The sequence below is a fragment of the Nannobrachium achirus genome, assembly GCF_963921795.1.
Source record: "Nannobrachium achirus genome assembly, chromosome: 14".
Taxonomy (NCBI): Eukaryota; Metazoa; Chordata; class Actinopteri; order Myctophiformes; family Myctophidae; genus Nannobrachium; species Nannobrachium achirus.
The window spans coordinates 6,522,937-6,540,260 of record NC_137821.1 but is presented as its reverse complement, the minus strand read 5'-3'; the positions used below and the strand labels follow the sequence as shown (position 1 = coordinate 6,540,260).

Genomic DNA, 17,324 nt, shown 5'->3' with positions numbered 1-17,324 from the left:
ACTGGCCAAAAAAAAAAAAAAAAAAAATCAGATGGTGTTGTAGGAGACCTAATCACAGGAAAATGTAATGTTAAAAAATTAATAATGTTTTTGTAAGATTGTATAGCCATAAATCATAAATCATGCTCTAATTTGCATTTTGGCGATATTTTTCAAAATAATAACATATGTACATGTTCTAGACATTTTAATGATCACGAAAAAAAATATTACAGGCATTTTACTTATGTTTTAGTGAGGAATAGCTTCAGTTAAAAAGTGAGATGTTGTTCGTCCAGACGCTGGAATTTCAACTTCTCTGGGAGGTGTGAATGTCAGCCTCTGTAGTAGGTATTTATATGCAAATATCGTGGCCAGTGGCATTGTAATACTAAACAATAGGATTTAATGGTGATGTTAATGTGAAAAAATAACAGGAAAACTAATTATAACATTTTTTAAAAAATGATTTAAAAAACGTTGCCAAAAAGCAATGCTGGGCCTTGCAGGGTTAAAGGAGTAGTTCACCCCCAAAATGTAATTCTTTTCTATTGATTACTCTATTCAGACTCTTGTAGACTCTTTGTAGGCCTATTGATTCCAAATGGGTACATTTATTATAATCAAATGATTGCATTTTGGGGGTGAACTACTCCTTTAAATGAGACTAATAATGCAGGGCTGAGATTGACAGGCAGTGTTCTTCCTCCTCCTCCTCCTCATCATCATCATCATGGTCTCTGCTGTTCAAATAAATGAGTTAATTTCACACTCTGCTGCCTCTGAGCCTGACTGTTAAACAGTGAATAAAGTTACAACACAATCTGAGTCTATTCATTAAGTCAATAACATGTGGCTGTTCAGCCCCATATAGAACCTCACCCCAGTGGCGAGAGTTCAGCAAAAGCTAAGGTATGGCAACATGACTGATGTCTTGCACGCGCGCCTTCACGCGCGTGCAAGACATCAGTCATGTTGCCATACCTTAGCAACAGGCATGATGAATTTATTTTAAGAAGTGCATTAAAATTTTTCTCCTGTAGCCAAGGTACGTCTGGCAGTTGCCATACCTTGCCATACCCAACTGACGCCTCTGCCTCACCCTCCGCTGTAGAACTGTTGTGTCCCGAGTCCCGACAATTATCTCTAAAACAATAATATGTCCCAGTTTTCACCATTCACTACAAAATTGTCCCGCCAAAATTACAATAATACTTAATACTAATACTTAATACTACACGCAGCAAAGGTCGTCAGGATCGGGACTCGAACCTGCGACGCTGCAAGGGCTGGATCACCAGCCTAGGTGCCTGGACCACTACCCTGTGGCCCAGGCCAGGTTGCATAGACATTCATCATGTTTTCTTTTTCATGTACTGTCAACATACTCACCTAAACGATCAGAAAACATGAACACATCCATTGCGTGTCTGAATTCAACGCTGAGGCTGTTTGTCAATCACTCACTGCCTGTATGCAACCCTGTGGTGCGTAATGTGCGCGTGCACAAACGTTAGAGAATGGACGCACATTTGCGAGGTGAACGTGCACATTGCTTTGAGGGTCCCGGCTTTAGGGAACAGTGGTTTGTGTCCCGGTTTGAGTGGCTGAATATATGGTCACCCCAGGCTAGTGGTTGTTCTAGGTTTCTATGGCAACAGACTCACATGTCGTCCTAAACTGCTCTGGTTTAAAATCCTGTTTATCGTTGTTTTTCTGCATGTTTGTTCTGTTGTCATGGAGACGTGTGCATCGCTCTCACCAGCCCATCAATCGGCTGTCAAACACACTGAACAATCCTCTGTACATGAACATGATCATATACCAGGGTTCCCCAATAGGCGGCTACTGTCTGGCCCCTACCAACCCCAGTAATAATGGTGGTATAAGAGCAGCAACAACACTAGTATATCGTCGTTGTCGGGTGGAAACCTCGTATCTCCAAATGTGTACGTTCTTTCGCAAATCATACAAGGCCTTCGCACAAAAGTAGTGAAAACAGCAGATCTACAGTGCTTGTAGATCGGCTGTTTTCACTAGTTTAAATCATTTTTAAAATGATAAATGCAAAACGAACGGTTTTTGGACATACAAGATTTTCACCCGACAACGACGATATCTGAACTGTCGCTGGAGCAGCGGGAACGCCGCCGTCGACCCCTGCAATGTTGTGGCCCTCAGCTTGGTACCCTAGACATGATCATAGTATTGATAACATATTGATCTGTGTACATAAACCTGATCATATACTGTATGATAACATATTCATCTGTGTACATAAACCTGATCATATACTGTATGATAACATATTGATCTGTGTACATGAACCTGATCATATACTGTATGATAACATATTGATCTGTGTACATGAACCTGATCATATACTGTATGATAACATATTGATCTGTGTACATGAACCTGATCATATACTGTATGATAACATATTGATCTGTGTACATGAACCTGATCATATACTGTATGATAACATATTGATCTGTGTACATGAACCTGATCATATACTGTATGATAACATATTGATCTGTGTACATGAACCTGATCATATACCAGGGTTCCCCAATAGGCGGCCCGCGGGCCATTTGCGGCCCGCGGGGGGCTACTGTCTGGCACCTACCAACCCCAGTAATAATGGTGGTATAAGAGCAGCAACAACACTAGTATATCGTCGTTGTCGGGTGGAAATCTCGTATCTCCAAATGTGTACGCTCTTTCGCAAATCATACAAGGCCGTCGCACAAAAGTAGTGAAAACAGCAGATCTACAAGCACACAACGCCTCGCAGCGCGAGGCGTTGTGTGCTTGTAGATCGGCTGTTTTCACTAGTTTAAATCGTTTTTAAAATGATAAATGCAAAACGAACGGTTTTTGGACATACAAGATTTTCACCCGACAACAACGATATCTGAACTGTCGCTGGAGTAGCGGGAATGCCACCGTCGACCCCTGCAATGTTGTGGCCCTCGGCTTGGTACCCTAGACATGATCATAGTATTGATAACATATTGATCTGTGTACATAAACCTGATCATATACTGTATGATAACATATTGATCTGTGTACATAAACCTGATCATATACTGTATGATAACATATTGATCTGTGTACATAAACCTGATCATATACTGTATGATAACATATTGATCTGTGTACATGAACCTGATCATATACTGTATGTGTAAACACACTGAACGATCCTCTGTACATGAACATGATCAAATACTGTATGAGTAAACCTTATCATAGTATTGATAACATATTGATCTGTGTACATAAACCTGATCATATATGTTTACATAAACCTGGTCATAGTATTGATGAGATGTGAATTATCTTTAAGGATCAAAATGTTACATTTTTGACTTAAAGCTATACTGTGTAAGTTGCTCAACTAGTGGTCAGTAGCGGTATTGCTTTTTTCGGCCGTTTTTCGGCCGGAGTCGTCGCGGACCACCGCCGCGGACCACCGGAGCGGCGCCAGCAAACCACCGCGACCGATAGTAATCCGTGGAGGGGTAGAACGCATGGTAGAACGTAATTTTCTGGCCAGGATTTGTGGATTAAGAGGTTAAAATCCTTCACCATGGTAAACACTGTAGCCAAGCGGAGGCGCTTCCTGGAGACCAGAGCAGATAAGCTGTGATTGGCCGGTAGTGTACCATGTGTGCATGATCGGCGATGTGATTGGGCAACGTATACACAACGTATACAGATGATGCAGATTACGTCATTTTGGCGCGAAATCCCGCCCCTGTCACTGCTAAGAAGAAAACATATAAAGAGAAGGCTTCAGAAGCTGAAAATAACGGAGTGGGTGTTCTAAAACTTTAGCGATTTAACAGTTAGGACAATTTTAAGATTTGTTTTATAAAAAAAGTTACATGGTACAACTTTAAAGGATTACTTCACCACTTTACAACCTATCTTCAATAGGTCCTCACTAATGTTCATAATAAAATAAAATGAATAAAAAATAAAAAACTACTCTGTCAAACGATGATGTCACAAGACTATGGATTTATTTTGCAATTTTATTACTAAAATTGCAAAATTTTAGTAATAAAAATTAATATACTTAATATTCCCCATTCATTTTCGCCATAGACTTTTACGAAAATATTTATTACAATTATGTTAAAAATACATGTACTTTTCTTTTAATACGAGTCCAAATAAATCAAATCAATTCAAATACATAGTGATGCTTGGTGCTCTGTTGTCTTCCCTGGACCACTATTTCTACCAGGGTGACGTGATCTGTTTAGATACTTAAACCTGATCATATTGATCTGTTTACATATACTGCTGATCATATTATTGATGACATATTATTGATGACATATTGTTGTCTTCCAGGACCACTGTTTCTACCAGGGTGAGGTGAGGGGACACACAGACTCCTGGGTGGTCCTCAGCACATGTTCAGGAATCAGGTATTCTTCTTCTTCTTCTTCTTCCTCTTATTATTATTATTATGCATGTTCGTAATTCTTCATGGAGCTGCTGTGTATAGTAAACCAGGGGTTCGGAAACTTTTTTGTCTCAGGGCACCCCATAAATATTGTTTTAATCCGAGGCACCCCTTACATTATAATTTTCACTCCCAGCACCTTACTGTATATTTATAGCATATCATCGTTGTCGGGTGGAAAACCTTGTATGACCGTTCGTTTTGTATTTATCATCTATAAAATGTACTGAACTAGTGAAAACAGCCAATCTACAAGCACACAACGCCTCGCATCGCGAGGCGTTGTGTGCTTGTAGATTGGCTGTTTTCACTAGTTTTGCGCGACAGTCTTGTATGATGAAGCAGGGCTTTACTTTACCAAAAGACGTTGTACACATATGAAACTACTAAATATTGTCCAAATAAGTGTCCAAATAAATTCCAAATATTATCAAATGATCTCACGGCACCCCTGGACTGCCGTCGCGGCACCCCTGGGTGCCCCGTCACCCACTTTGAAAACCCCTGGAGTAGACACATGCTGGGTCATCACTCATCACATCACTCATCACATTGACAATTACTCACAGGACAAGTAGCACCACACCTGTGGTCTGTTACAACTGACACACATCCATAACTAATGTCATTAAAAAAGAAAGTCAAATAATGGCCAATAATATCAGCCAAAGCGAGTACCAGTCAGGCTCTAGTAACTATTATAATGATTGACCTCACAAAACGTAGCCTCAGGCTTGTAGCAAAGAGACGTGGGGTCTCATAGAACTGACACAATTAGCTGTTGTAATCATTGACCTTGTAGCAAAGAGACCTGTTCTGTTGTTTTCATTGAAATGCTGCTGCAATTTCTGCCATAGGAAGTCATTAAAAAAGAACGTCAAATAATGGCCAATATATCAGCCAAAGCGAGTATCAGTGTGTCCCGGTTTTCAACATTCACTACAAAATTGTCCTGGTTTTCACCAGAATTTAAATAATAGTCACTGTTTTCAGTGGTTGCATAGACATTTATCATGTTTTTTTGTTTCATGTACTGTAAACATGCTCACCTAACCAATCAGGAAACATGAGCAAATTCATTGCGTGTCTGAATTCAACGCTGAGGCTGTTTGTCAATCACTCACTGCCTGTATGCAACCCTGCGGCGCGTATGTGCACGTGCACGACCACTAGAGAATGGGCACGCACGTGCGCGGTGAACGTGCACATTGCTGGGACAAGAGGGAGTCAACCTTCCAGTTCCCAACCAACCAGGGTGCAGGGGGCGTGGCTCCAAATGTTGTGATGTCAGGGCTCTAAGCTGTGTGCTGCTATGGGGAGCAGGGGTGGGCCATGGAGGCCGGGGTGCACAGATCAATGAACCAATAGGATCCACCGGCTGCTCGCAGCGGTGAATTGAATCCTCCCCTCTAGACCAGTGGTTCTCAACCTTTTCAGGCTGTGACCCCCAAAATAATCATATTTGAACTGGGGACCCCCCGTCCCCTTCACACCCTATGAGCACTAAGAGTTGAGGCATTACGTTTTGTTTAGCAGGGTTCTATTGTGAAAATAGCCGATCTACATGCTCACAACGCCTCGCATTGTGAGCATGTAGATCGGCTATTTTCACAATTTCTGCCTCTAATATTTGACAATTTGGCCAGTGTTTAATTTGTCTTTTTAGAGGTATTAAAAAGTCCATAAATTGTCACTTTAGAAATGTGCAGATACCCTCTGTACACTTAAACGTTGTGTTGGTTGGTTTACTGTTGAATGAGAAAACATTGTTGCACATTAAGTTAATCATCGAGGGACCCCCCACACAATAATATGGGGACCCCTCTGGGGGTCCTGACCCACAGGTTGAGAACCACTGCTCTATACCAACATCAGCCTGTGTTAGGGCAGGCTACAGCGGCAGCGACAAACACAACACACACACATGTGCATGGGGAGGAATCAGTTAACTGGCATAATAACTATTACATTGGGGAGAAAAAGGGGTGAAAAACCTATACCTTTTACTAACAGCTCATAACTGACACACAGAGGAATTAGGGGCGCACACCAGCAATGAGGAGATGCTGACCACGGGATTTGTGAAAAAGAACTGGAGGTCGCACGGCTGGCAGCCACGATGCAGTCAACTTTTATTTATAAATTACAAACATTTGGGACATGCATCAGGGTATGAACAACTCATGACTGACCACATTCACACAATAAATGGTAAAAGATGCATTTATATAGCGCTTTTACATAGATTGTGCATTACATTCACCCATTCATACACCGATGGCGGAGGAAACCATGCAAGGCACCAAGCTGCTCACCGGGAGCAACTAGGGGTTCACTTCAGAGTCTCTACAGCTCTGAGGCCAGAGACATTGTCAGAGGGAGAGAGAGTCAGAGAGTTGGACCTCAGTTGTCAGAACTGGTCTTTTTTACTAGACTTGGTTATTAGGTTTTAGAAGAGCCTGGAGCGACTTTGGATTTTCATGAAAGTCATTTGATGCTCCTCGGGGAGACGGACAGTAAAGTCTTTAAATGTTCACTGTTCTTCCCCGGAGCAACGTTTAGTTTAACATGGAACGCCTGCTGTATTGAACTCTCCAATAGGATGTAGACTGTGGCAGCCAGGGTCGCCATGGTTACCGATGCTCCTAATAAAATGCATTCATGAATTTGATCCAGTCGTGAGCGACTAATCATTAGAAATGCATTTAAATCCAGCTGTGAGTCCAGACCAATAAGAATGTCTCAGCAGGGTTTCATTACTGACACATTGATTTATCTTTGGACGACTGAATCCCTCACCTTCCCTGGTGTCTGTTTTACAGCATTATTTTAAGATGTTTCGACATTATTATTATGCTGTGATCACACTAGCATCTACTAAGCTACAAACTGACACAGCCACACAAATAATATGTAACGACCCGTAAAAGGTGGTCTAGGGACTAGGGGTGGGCAATATAATCGATATGGCAATACATCGCGATAGTTTATTTGCCAATACTGTATCGATACTTTGGGCAGTAGTATCGCGATACTTTGAGGAAAATAAAATATGTTCCCATGCATATTAGGAAGCAATGGTAGAAGTTCGGTCCTGACACTCAGCTGCCTCTAGATGTTGCTGTACTATAGTAGCTACTTCCCCTTCAGTGAGTGAGGTCTCTCGATAAAATGGCTGCGAACGACGAAAACAACATTAGAGCAGCGCCTTTGGCTTTTAAAGCTGATATATCGCAATAGTATCGTATCGCAAAGATTCACAATATATCCTGATACTATTGCATCGTGACCCAAGTATCGTGATACGTATTGCATCGCAGGATTCTTGCCAATATCCACCCCTACTAGGGACCAGGTCAATACATATTATCACACTGAAACCAAGTTGCAAAATATATGATATTTATTACAATATAGGGTTTCTTGTGTGGCGGTACAAAACTTCTCTTTTCTTTATAAAAAGGTATAAAAGTCAGTAGCAAAAAAAAATATATATATGGTATTATCACTTGTATCTAGAATAAGGATATATATATATATATATATATATATTACTACGAAACTTCAGTACATTACATGAGATGAAGAGGAGTAGTCAGTAGTAAGCTCATTGTAGAGCAGCCGCCGGCTCGAAGCCGCGGCACCAAACAATACCAAACAATTGGCTCTTACAAAATGCAGATTAACCCAAAGCAAATCAAATAAACTAAATAATAATAAACTACAGAAAAGGGAACGAAAAGTACAAAACTTAACCAAGCAACCTTTCCGAAGGGTTGTAACCAATTCAGAATCCAAACCCAAGAAAACACATAGACATCAAAGGGGGCTTGAGCCCCTGCCCTTTTATCCGTCTGTAAAAAGTACCCTCTCCTTACCATGAATGCAGTTTTCTCTATGGTGAAAGAAATGCCCCCTCTTTCCATGCCATACCTGAAGGCAGCATTCAAGAGAATTGCCTTGTACAAACTCTCCTGAACTTGAATGTGGGCGTCTTATGTTGAAAGAATTGCCCTCTCTGTGTAGAAATCCATGCCGTTATGCCACATCTCCAGTATTCACTTGATTATGCTTAGTTCAGTGCACCGAAAATAGCAGACCTTCGAGCTCACAACGTGTTGCAGCGCGACGCGTTGTGAGCTTGGCGGCCTGCTATTTTCGATATGTTCACCAAAAGACCCTTTTAGAAATGTCAGCCCCTGCCTCTCTAACATTCTCTGCACGTCCCTGCTCCTGACACTGACTCCACACCCATGCTTTTGATGCTCAGTACAAAGCTACAGAATAAAGTTAAACTGGCTTCAACTTCACACTTCAAGCAACGTGAAGATGAAGACTCAGATATGAGGAGTTGCAATATTTCAATTTGCAAGCAATTAATGAGCAATTTGTGAAAAAGTTTAAAACGATTTTGAAATGAAATGACTGTGATTTGGTAATTGAGTTATTTAATATGGCACTGGTTCAACATGTTATTCTTCATAGAAGATTTTGTCAGCACAGTTAATTAAGATCATACCCTTACAGAATTAACTTGCTCGGGTTCTGAATAGGATTTGAAAGTTAGAGGATTGTCACTGTTTGCAAGGAACCAATGACACAACAAAAAACAAATGTAAAAATGTCTTGTGGGACCTGTTGCTATAGGATGACTCGGCTAATAAATGTCTTGTAGGACTTCTTTCTATAATAACGGTGACATTCAGGCTTCAGTATTCCTCCTCTAGTCCATTTCCTATCTTCACTCTGTAGTCTGTACTGTAGCTGCTGTGTATATTTATAATGTGTTCATGACTCATGTTGTGTGTTTGATGCTGTGAAGCAGGTGCTTCCTACCAGCTCAGTGTGACTGTGACACACATGCTAGCAGGTGCTGGCAAGAAGAAGTCTCACAGAGAAGCCTTTATAGTTAGGGAAAATTAGCAGAATACCTGTCAAATCTGGGAATAAATTCCTTACCAAACAATTTATTCACCAATGTGTTCGTAAAGGTGTCTAGTAACATATCTAACAAAGATTAAAATTCAACATCTCTAGGAAAATCTTTGACAGCTAGGGTAATTCTGGGTCTCATTCACTCACTATACACTATACTATAGGGGAAAAAAATCACTCCCAAAAAATATGCTTTAAGTGGGATGTGAGGGGTCTAACTAGGTGTATTTAATTATTCTGAATCCATTGCAAGCATTTGTTTTGCACGAAAAACATTCCTTGGGCCCATACACCTTGTGAAAAGTGATGACTCATCACAGTTTTTCTGTCTGATTTTGGCCCAATGAATGTTTTTCGTGCAAAACAAATGCTTGCAATGGATTCAGAATAATTAAAAACACCTAGTTAGACCCCTAAAATGCTACTTAAAGCATATTTTTGGGAGTGATTTTTTCCCTTATAGTATAGTGTATAGTGAGTGAGTGAGACCCAGAATTACCCTAGCTGTCAAAGATTTTCCTAGGGAAACTGAATTTCAGTCTTTGTGAGATGTGTTACTAGACACCTTTACTAACACATTGGTGAAGATTTTTTTTTTGGTAAGGAATTTATTCCAGGATTTGACACTATTTCTAAAGATATCCCCTGACTATTAGGCTTTACAAACCGTTGCTATGAAACTGTTCAGAGCCTGATTGATGTATCGGCCATTATATGACATAACATCGGTATTAGCAAATCATGCAGCTGATTCGTCCCCGCTTTTTTCTTTTTCTTTGCGATTGTCAACCATGGCGTCCCTATTCGAGGGGATCCGTTATCAGCCGACGGTCGGCCAGGTGCATTTGGGCCTCGAATCTGGGTCATAAATATGCTGGTGGTAGCCTAGTTCCAGACCCTGATTCGCTAGCCACACCCCTTTAATTTTTTTGTTTCTGCGATTCAGGTCTAGAATCGCTCTCATTGAGGAGGCCTGCCTCGGTTGAAAATCCGATCGGCGAATCAGCGTCGTGAATCAGCGTCTTGTGATCAGCGTGGGTGGGGGTTTCCCAGAACTCATGTGTGTTTCCAAGTACACCAGCGCCGCCGCCGTACCGTACCGCGCGTCGCGTTAAAATGCGGTAAATTGCGGTAAAAATGCGATCGTATCGATCTCGCTATGAAACACCAGTAGCAGGCATGTTATGTTGTGTTTGATTACTAGTTCGTAGTGCTCCTATTCTGACTGTTTCTTTGGTTAGCAAGTAGCACTAGCAAGCAACAGGCTATAACCACTAGCCAGCCAGTCATGTGTTGGTCGGTGAACCAATCGCTGAAGACTGCCTCTTTTTGGCAACGCCCATCCCTGCAATCGCCCTGGGGGGAAGCGAGTTCAGACTGAATAATGAAGTGAAACGAAATGTCAATTCAGGCTGAGTGTCAGGCTATGCTGGTGGTGTTCTATGAATTTTACAAAGTACGGTAGACAAACTTGATGTTTGTACGGAGTTTATGAAACTGAAAAAAACTGCCAGCACTGAATAAATGTCCATAGTTGTATTTACCTCATCCAGACAGAGCAATGGACACATTTCAACCTTATGTCTTCCTCAGTGAGGTCAGAGTTTCTACTCAAAGCTTGAAGCACATGATGTAAAGAGTTCTCTGTGTGACTCACTGCCTCAGCCTGTCTCCCCCAGTCCATAGGGATAGGCCTTTGGTCTAGTGGTTAAGATAGTGGCTTAATGTGCAAAAGACCCAGGTTCGAATCCCGGGTGCTACATCGGGGTCCAGCGGGGGGGCTCCACTGCCAGCCTCGGTCAAAAAGTCCTGTCTGTCCATAGTTTGTTTGATTGATTGATTGAATACTTTATTAGAAGTTTGCATAGGAAAAGGTACAATTTCATGACAGTACAGTTCACTGATACAAGGTAATCTAAAAGGAGCTTGTTTCAATTGGGGTCTTTTTTTTAAACTGCTTGTACCTGTTTCCAGTAGCAGCCGCCTGCCTGTAAGTGGCTTTTCAGAGCGGTTTTAAAGGAAGTTAGGGATTTACACTCCTTTTAAGGCCTTCGGTAGGGCGTTCCACATTTTAGCGGCATAGCAAGAGAACAAATCTAACCCTTTGTTTGAGCCAAATGTGGTTTGGACGTGATCTGTGGAGCTGCCTCTGGTGTTGTAATTGTGGACATCCTTGACATTTTATAAAGTATTTTGTCTGGTACATGGGTCTTCAACAGGGGGTCCGGGACCCCTGGGGGGTCCTCAGAGTTACTACAGGGGGTCCTCCAAATCTCTAGTGATAGAAAGTTATTTTTTTCTCCTTTTTTATATTTGCCACTTGAACCCTAGCGTCCATACTCCTGAGAACTTTAGCCAAAAATAGCCGATCTACAAGCTCAAGCCTCGCACTGCAAGGTGTTGTGAGCTTGTAGATCGGCTATTTTTGGCAAAGAGCTTTGGTGTAGAGGGGAAAAAGAGCAGACTAAGTACAGAGTGAAAGGTGAAGTTTATTAAGTATTGACAGTTCGAGAAAAATCGAGTGGTTACCGTAAATATCTGAAAACACAAATTGACATGAATCCAAAATACACTGATGATTGTGATGTCAAACAATGAAACTATATGGAATCTATGAACAGGTTGTGGGGGTCCCTGCTTCATCTCTCTCTCAACTAAGGGGTCCTTGGCCTGAAAACGTTGAAGACCCCTGCCCTAGTACATGGGCATCTTAGTGGTGTCTTGTACACCAGACCCATTGCAAGATGCTGTTCTCAGGGAGCATCGTTTCACAGCAGTGTTTTGCAGCAGGGTCGTTTTAAAGGCTTGTTGTGGTAAAGTGTGATTACAGAGAACATTGATACAATTACAGTGCGGATACGAGGAGTGTGCCTCGCTTTCAGCAAACATCAACAATGAAGGAGAGAAAGTAAAGTAGATCCAGGGGGCCACAAACACGACACCGAAAGGAAATCAGTGTTTTCCATGGCACGACACTTCAGCGTAGGCACTGTGGTTGCTGTGGCAACCGTAGACACCCGCCCCTCCCCCCTGTGCTCAGTCTTATGAAGTCCTAAATTAGGATTTGACGAACGCTCGCCGTGGCGGTATGCGACACGTGACGAGCGCTCGCCATAGGCAGTACAAGAGTTAAGCCCTTTGCACACAGGCGCGTTTATCCGCACGGATAAAACCGACAATTTAATATTTTTTAAAAGAAAACAATGATTTTCTACGACCTCATGCACACCGGATCCGAATTAGCCGTGCGACGAGTGGCTGCGGCCGTGCGTTTTTCTCTCGATCGAACCCAGTTCGATTTGTGCGTCTTGTCGCATGCGGTAAAAAAAGTCATCACTCCTTTTATGACTCCTTTTGGGATCCGCAGCGCCGTTTCCGCACAGCATTGCACACCAAATCCAATGCGTTTTATTCATGCAGCAAACGGAAAAAAACGCAACTGTCCTGTGTGGGGCTTTAATGTCTCAGCTTCCTCAATCTCACGCATGCACGCACAGTTTGCAGTGGTCCCCCAGACTACCAGAAACAATAAGAAAAAGGAACATTAATTTCACAGGTAGTGGATTTAATGTTATTTCTCTCATAGTTAAAGGTGTATTCAGTGATAATGAAAGTGGCCGGGGGTCATCTTGTCCCTTACTGGCCTTACAGCGTGGAAATGGTTAGTTTTTTATAGATTTTTTACACCATTATAATGTTCTCGTTTTGATCATTAGACCCAATCATTGCTTGTATACTTTAATATAGTTATGTTGTCATAGCAACAGGCCACATGTTATGATAGTTGTCATAGCAACAGGTTACATCACGTGTCATGTTTGTGCAGTGAAAGATTCCACTATGATCAAAGGTCAGATCTCAGTGTCCTCCCTCCTCTCGCCACCAGGGGGCTCATATCCTTGAACTCCAGTGACACCTACTACCTTGAGCCAATCACAGGCCAGGAGCCTCTCCACCAGCCAATCACAGGCCAGGAGCCTCTCCACCACTCGCTGCTGAGCACAGAGGAGCTGCCGCTCAAGAGCGCCACCTGTGGACACGGGCATCATAGCGGGCATCCTGCGCACCTCTCCCAACTCCTGAAACCACCGCATCAGAGAGTGAGTTCACACACGCACGCCAGCACGCACACACACATAGTACGCACGCGTGCACACACACACACACACAGTTTATCACATAACGTCACTGATAGCAGTCGATGCTTTTCATATATGAGTAGAAGCTCCCTCAGAGACATCCTCCGCTAGGCTCTACTTACTACATTACCCATAATGCATTCTGATGAACATGCAAAAAAAAAAAAAATAGCCACTTTTCCACTGGGTCTGTGTCTCATAGGAGGGCTGTGGGCAGTTCAGAAACCTTCCTACCAATGACATCATCGATGGGGAATCCAAGCTAATAGAAACTGCAGGCTTTTTATTCATGAAGAGTTACAATGCTGATATGGACGCCATTGTTCTCACGAAAATAACAATCTAATAAATGTAGATATGTATATGTTTTATCTTGTTTAAAAAATAAATCGATGATGTCACTGGTAGGCAGGTTTTCTGAACTGCTCACAGCCCTCCTAAGACACAGACAGAGTTTATGGTGAACATTAGTGACTGAGGACCAATTATATGAAGATATGTTGAACAGTGGTGAAGTCCTCCTTAAATGGTAGCCTGTAGCTTTGTAGCTAAGAGTCTGAACGCAACATTAGGCTGTATATTACCCATAATGCACGTTGATAAACACACTGTAGACAGTGTGCTAATTCAATGAACCCTTTCAGTGGCTGCAACCCGAATCAGACACTGCACAATAAAACACCTCTCTCTTATGGTTGCTTCTTCAAGCGTGAGCTGGGTGACACCGGCCTGGAGTCCCCCGGTCGTATCTTCTCTCTCCACAAGGGAAGGACTCCACCTCCCTTGCTTAACTCTTGCTTTCCTCCCAGAGATTTAGGGGCATTCGCCGAGATACAACACAGGACTCTTTACCGGTTGAGAGTTGACTTTCCAGCTTTGTCCTTCTTTCTCAATAGTATTTACCGTTGAAACATAGTGGACCACTGTCACTCTAAGCAAGACAAACACCACTACGTATGGCTGGGAACACCCGAGAAACCAGTACAGTGCAATAGCATAGGTTTAAAGTACAGTGCAATAGCATAGGTTTAAAACACTTTATGTTAATTAATAAGTTTATTACTCACCAGAAGTTTAGAGGAGTCAAGAAAACAGCACCAGACGAGTTCTTAATGTGCAATAATCCCAGGGTTTTATTTATAATTGATAAAAGAATAAAAGTCACAAAAATCACAAAAAGACCAAAGGGTAACGGTATTATATGCTATTCCTTGGTAACTAGTAAGGGCAAAAGAGACAAAATCAAAGAAATGGGGAAAATAGTTTGATGAAGTTATCCTGGGGAAGTGATAAAAGGGGAAAACCCTTAAAATGGTAAAAATTCAATAAAAGAGTAAATTATATATCGTATTAAGTAACGGAGGAGGGTAAAATAAGGATATATAGGGAAGGGAATAGTATTTGGATAGGCTAAATAACAAAAGCGGGTAAGGGTAAAAAAGTGAATATTCTCAAGTCCTGATAGCTCCCGAAATCTTATCTGCCTACGCTGCAGGGTCTAGGAGCTGCTAGGTGAGTGAAAAGGGGAAGAAGGTCTACGTCCAGAGTCTAGAAATAAATGCAGAATCGCTAAAGGCGTTCAAACTTCCTCTCGCAACAGTGGTCCGTCAACGAATGAAGGTTTTTCGGCCACGTCCCATATTTTGTATCAGCTTAAATAGCCGATTATTTGGGACTCCTTGTCACTTTCTCTAGATTTATCCACCTGCTTGTTTACAATTGGAGCTAGAGGATTAAGAGATCCTCTTACCACTAGGCCATAAACTCTGGTGGTGTTTACGTTAGACATTCCTCCCCTCGTGGCCCTACCTCCACCCTTAACAGTATTATTGGGTATACAGGTTTGACATCCACACAACCCACTTAAATTCCCCAACACTCAATCATTATACAAAACATTTAACACAAATAATAAAACTAAATAGGGAGGCGAAAACATCCCCGACACTACATTCTTGTATTTCCAAATTGATTATAGAAAATATTAAGACGACACCACACAACTCAGGCTTCCTTAATCAGACCAGATGAACACATCGAGGTTCCTAACGTAAGCATCGTTCACATTCTTCCTTTTACAGACCCCATCAATTATCCCTTCAGATACCACACATATATGCAATCAAGACCCACATGTGAGACAACAATGTTCATTCATCAGTCCAGAAGCCTTCATTGCAAGGGAGACTCGAACACACAAGGGAATGGCAGGGAGGAGGGGGGATAACGACACCCAGAGCTAATCTGTAGATTCTGCTATCCTCCCACAGACAAGGTCAGAGTCACAGTCAACGTGTGTTTATCCAAGAGCGAAAAGGGCCATTAACGGATTTACTCAAGGTGAATAGGGAAAATCCCCAATGTTCAGAAATGGGGATAATGTGAGAACCAGGTAATCCCTCAAAACTTCATACCCCGCCTGATGGCAAGGCATACGGTCGTCACCCACGACGGCCAGCGTCTTCCATCCACCGGGCCGGGGGGGGGGCTCAGGGCCGTAGTTCTTAATACTCCCCGGCTCTGCCATTATACTGCCTGCCGGGTGGACCTCCAGGGGTTCGATGGTACCTCGCTGGGCCACCCCCCCCGGAGTGATCGTTTTGGGGGGGTTGATTCTTGCGGGGATCATTCGGCCCGTTTCTCCCCACCGTCGCGTTGGGACTCCTCCTGTCTTGATATCCAAAGGACCTCCCCTCCTCATTAGACCGGGCGGGGAAGCGGGATTCATGCCCCCAGGCCGTCTTGCTCCTCCTCTGCTCATCGAAGGGATGCTCCCCTGGGGAAGATTTACGACTCCTGGGGTGTCCTGGAGCCTGCACGGGAGAGTGAGGAAGGGGTGCTTGGGGGGGAGGGAAACTCACGTTGGGCCGGGGAGAGAGCCTCCGCTCCATTGGTGGGGGCTGTCTGCCTGGAGACGGCGGGCCAAACCCCCTAGTGGGGAAAGCCGGGGTTGCTGAAGATTGTGCAGCGTCACGGTAAACCAGGCCTGCCTTCCTCTCACCCTCAGCTGGCTCCCTCTCTTTCAATTGCCAGGGAACTTCACTTATTACAGGCTGCGGCCTGTTTTCACCGCCTGATGAAGTTTCATGGATCCTTCCTGTATTACTAGCAGTATACTTTGCTCCCAGAATGACTTCCTGAACCACCGTGGCATAGTGGCCTACTTGCTTCATCGCTTCCACCTTGGCCCAATACCGGATGGGTGGACCAGGCATTTTATACAAGGTAACAACTGCCTTGCACAGTCCTGGTAACACCCGGGGATAATTGTAACTGGTGCATCCCACGAAATCAGAAGTGCGCTGGGCAGACATCCTATGCTCCGCCTCCCAATTCATAAACACACCGGCGCTAGTCGGATCAGGTCGCCAGCCGGTGCGCACCATGGCAATCCCCAGCCACGTCTCAGGGTCTTTCAGCTCCTTGTCTGTGAATTTTTGTCCATCGACATTATAGAACTGTATACGACCCTGAGGGCGTACTTCTTCCGCAGGATAAGACCTCAGCCTGACCCCCTCTGTCCACTCAGTGGTGAACGGCTTTGAATTTCGGACCGTAGCGGTACCAACCGCTTTAGGCTTCTCTGTTGCCACGGACTGGGAGACCCGTTGCTTTGTCTTCCTGCTCACGGCGGGGGCTTTCTCGGCCTGAGAAACCCTGGGTCTCTGCGTCCCGGATGTATCCGATTCCTCAGCCGTACTATATGGGTCAGTACTTTCTTCGGCTACAACCTTTCGGACACTTTTTTCCTCTTCTCCATCTTCCGACTGCTCTTTCTCTTGCGC

The 17,324-nt window shown here is 43.3% G+C and overlaps 1 protein-coding gene across 1 annotated transcript in view; it reads left to right on the top strand.

Annotated features, from left to right (window-relative positions):
• Positions 1-17,324, top strand: part of adam19a (ADAM metallopeptidase domain 19a) — a gene marked incomplete at its 5' end in the record, with an annotated part of 205,143 nt that overhangs the window by 117,252 nt on the left and 70,567 nt on the right. Inside the window, 2 exons of the mRNA XM_080742331.1 lie at positions 4,351-4,427; positions 13,287-13,500. Of these exons, the coding sequence (XP_080598457.1) occupies positions 4,351-4,427; positions 13,287-13,500 (291 nt within the window). The remainder of the gene's footprint in view (positions 1-4,350; positions 4,428-13,286; positions 13,501-17,324) is intronic.